Genomic DNA, 2,700 nt, shown 5'->3' on the forward strand with positions numbered 1-2,700 from the left:
GTTTTTTTATCGAACTTTTATCGACCCTCTTTTTTTCTATTGCGCCACACGTCTATCGATCGATATATATCGTTATTGAATTATCGCCCAGCCCTACAAAGCAGTGTGTGTATGACGTCATCTGTGCAACCCGGCTACCGTTCATTCATCCTGTCCGCTGAACTGCTGCTAGTTTTACTCACATGCCTGGAAGATGTCTAGTGCTGCTACCACAGATGATCTTAAAAAATTATCTTAGAACTGAGAAATTTAATTAGAAAATCATTTTAAATCTATTCAGCCTCTGACACATTCAGCTGGGGTCTGTCTCTCCCAGACAGAGGTTTACAGGAAGCTCTGCTGAGGCTAGGGTGTCTCATTACTCCTTCATTTGCCAGACAGTCATTGTGGTGTTGGATGCAAATGCCTTACTTTCTTTAATATTTTTTGTGGGGAAACAATTTTAGGCCAGAGTGAACTTCATGTCTTCCGGTTGCTTGGCAGGATCCACTCGCTCCTCAAACTCAAGGACGGAGTTTGGTGCTTTTATGTGAGGTGTCATTTATTTAACCTACAATAGAAACTCTTTCTGCTGTTTCTCTTTCAGACCACCTGCAGGATTATGTTGGAAAAGAGGAGGAGTTCTCTGACCAGCAGCTCTATGAACAGGAGAGGAATTCCAGTTTGGACCAAGAGGAACCAGAACCTCTGCAGATAAAAGAAGAGCAGAAAGAACCAGAACATCCCTGGACTAAAGAGGAAACCATGGAGCTCCCCATTAGTGAGCAGGAAGAGCAGCTAAAGCCAGAAGATCCCTGGACTAAAGAGGAAACCATGGAGCTCCCCATTAGTGAGCAGGAAGAGCAGCTTGTTCTGAAGCAGGAGATTGAAGATACAGGAGAGAAACTTTTAACATGTTTGACATGTGGAAAAAACTTTCTTAAAAAAGAACATTTAATGGTTCACGTGAGAACTCATAAAAGTGAGAAGATTTATGAATGTCTGTCCTGTAGAAAAAAATTCACAAAGAAATCTAGACTTGATAGGCACATGATAATTCACATAGGTGAGAAACCTTTTTCCTGTATGATTTGTAGTAAGAATTTTACTCAAAATAGTCATTTGACTTCTCACATGAGAATTCATACTGGTGAGAAGCCTTTTTCCTGTACCATTTGTTACAAGAATTTTACTAAAAAGAGTAATTTGACTTGTCACATGAGGATTCATACAGGTGAGAAACCTTTTTTCTGTACTATGTGTAACAAGAATTTTACTAAAAAGAGTAATTTGAATTCTCACATGAGAACTCACACAGGTCAGAAGCTTTATAAATGTCTGTCCTGTGGAAAAATGTTCACAGCGAAATCTAGTCTTGATACACACATCAGAATTCACACAGGTGAGAAGCCTTTTTCTTGTACAATTTGTAACAAGAATTTTACCGCAAAAACTAGTTTGAATTTTCACATGAGAATTCACTTAGATGAGAAGCCTTTTCAATGTGTGTCCTGTGGAAAAAGCTTCACTAAGAAATCTATTCTCGATAAACACATGAGAATTCACACAGGTGAGAAACCTTTTGAATGTCTGTCCTGTGGAAAAAGCTTCACTAAGAAATCTAATTTTGATACACACATCAGAATTCACAAAGGTGAGAAGCCTTTTTCTTGTACCAGTTGTAACAAGAATTTTACTCATAAAAGTAATTTGACTAGACACATGAGAATTCACACAGGTTAAAAGCTGATTTCACCAGATCATACAGTCATACGCCGTACACACATTTGCTCCTCCCACCACAAAGGAGGACCAGGCACCTGGACCTGGTACTTGACCCCTAAAGTTGAAATGGGAAGGGGAGAGACTCCAACACAACCCAATCTTCCCGGTCCTTGCAACGGTCTCAGCCCCCCATCCCCCACCCAGACGAGAAGGCCCATGGCACAGGCCCCCAGAAGACAGTGCCAGCAGAACCAGCCTCAGTGTGAGCGGCCATAATCCGAGGCCAACTGGGTTTCAAGCAGTATACAGCAGTAAACTATTTTCCACACTAGTTAGCATTCCCGTAGGCCTCTGGAGCATGGTTGTCTCTCCATTTTCCTAGCAGTGTGCAGCTCTGCATTAAACTAAGGAGCCAGCTTTCTATTTTAAAGTTTTTCTTTTTCAAAGGAGCTGCTTTGTCTAAGGCAGTACACAGAGAACTAGCAACCCTATCAACAAAATAAACCTGTGAAGGGGAATAAGCTAAGCTTTTGCACTCTGCAGCACTGCTCAGCAAAACAGAAGAGAGAGAAAGTAAAACAGATCCTCTAAAATTTATAACTGCACTATCTGATAATGATCTGCTAAAGTGAAAACTTTTGAGGGAGGAGAACTCTGTTAGAGTAATCTTTAAGGTTATTAAAAAATGTTGAGAAGGCAGGGCTGTGAGAAAATATTATTTCTTCACATTCTATGCCATATGTCAGAACTGTCATGAATTTCTTAAGAGATCTAACCCACATGCAGTAAACCACTCAAAGAACCAGGGTAAAAGTTTGAACAGGTTTATTGATAAGGACAGCGGGAGTTGGATTCAGGAAACTCAGTGTGCTGGAGAACCAGAACTGGAAGAGGGAAGGGAAGTATCAGTGGTTAGTTCAGGATCCGATGGCTGGAGAGACAGAGAAAACAGGACTCACGTTGGTTAAGAATACCTCTTCTCCCAGAATCCAGTTA

General features: G+C 40.9%; 1 protein-coding gene across 3 annotated transcripts in view; it reads left to right on the forward strand.

Annotated features, from left to right (window-relative positions):
- LOC107104557 (gastrula zinc finger protein XlCGF8.2DB-like) overlaps positions 1-2,208 on the forward strand; it is a 10,079-nt gene extending 7,871 nt beyond the window's left edge. Inside the window, exons 2-3 of one of the 3 annotated variants that reach the window (XM_015404571.1) lie at positions 587-699; positions 769-2,208. In XM_015404571.1, coding sequence (XP_015260057.1) covers positions 587-699; positions 769-1,722 — 1,067 coding nt within the window. In that variant the 3' untranslated portion in view covers positions 1,723-2,208. Of the gene's footprint in view, positions 1-584 lie in introns of all 3 variants that reach the window. The other 2 variants (XM_015404570.1, XM_015404572.1) reach the window with 2 other exon arrangements.
- Positions 2,209-2,700: the final 492 nt, after the last annotated feature.

Source organism: Cyprinodon variegatus, unplaced genomic scaffold, assembly GCF_000732505.1.
Source record: "Cyprinodon variegatus isolate N-32 unplaced genomic scaffold, C_variegatus-1.0 Scaffold1791, whole genome shotgun sequence".
Classification (NCBI taxonomy): domain Eukaryota; kingdom Metazoa; phylum Chordata; class Actinopteri; order Cyprinodontiformes; family Cyprinodontidae; genus Cyprinodon; species Cyprinodon variegatus.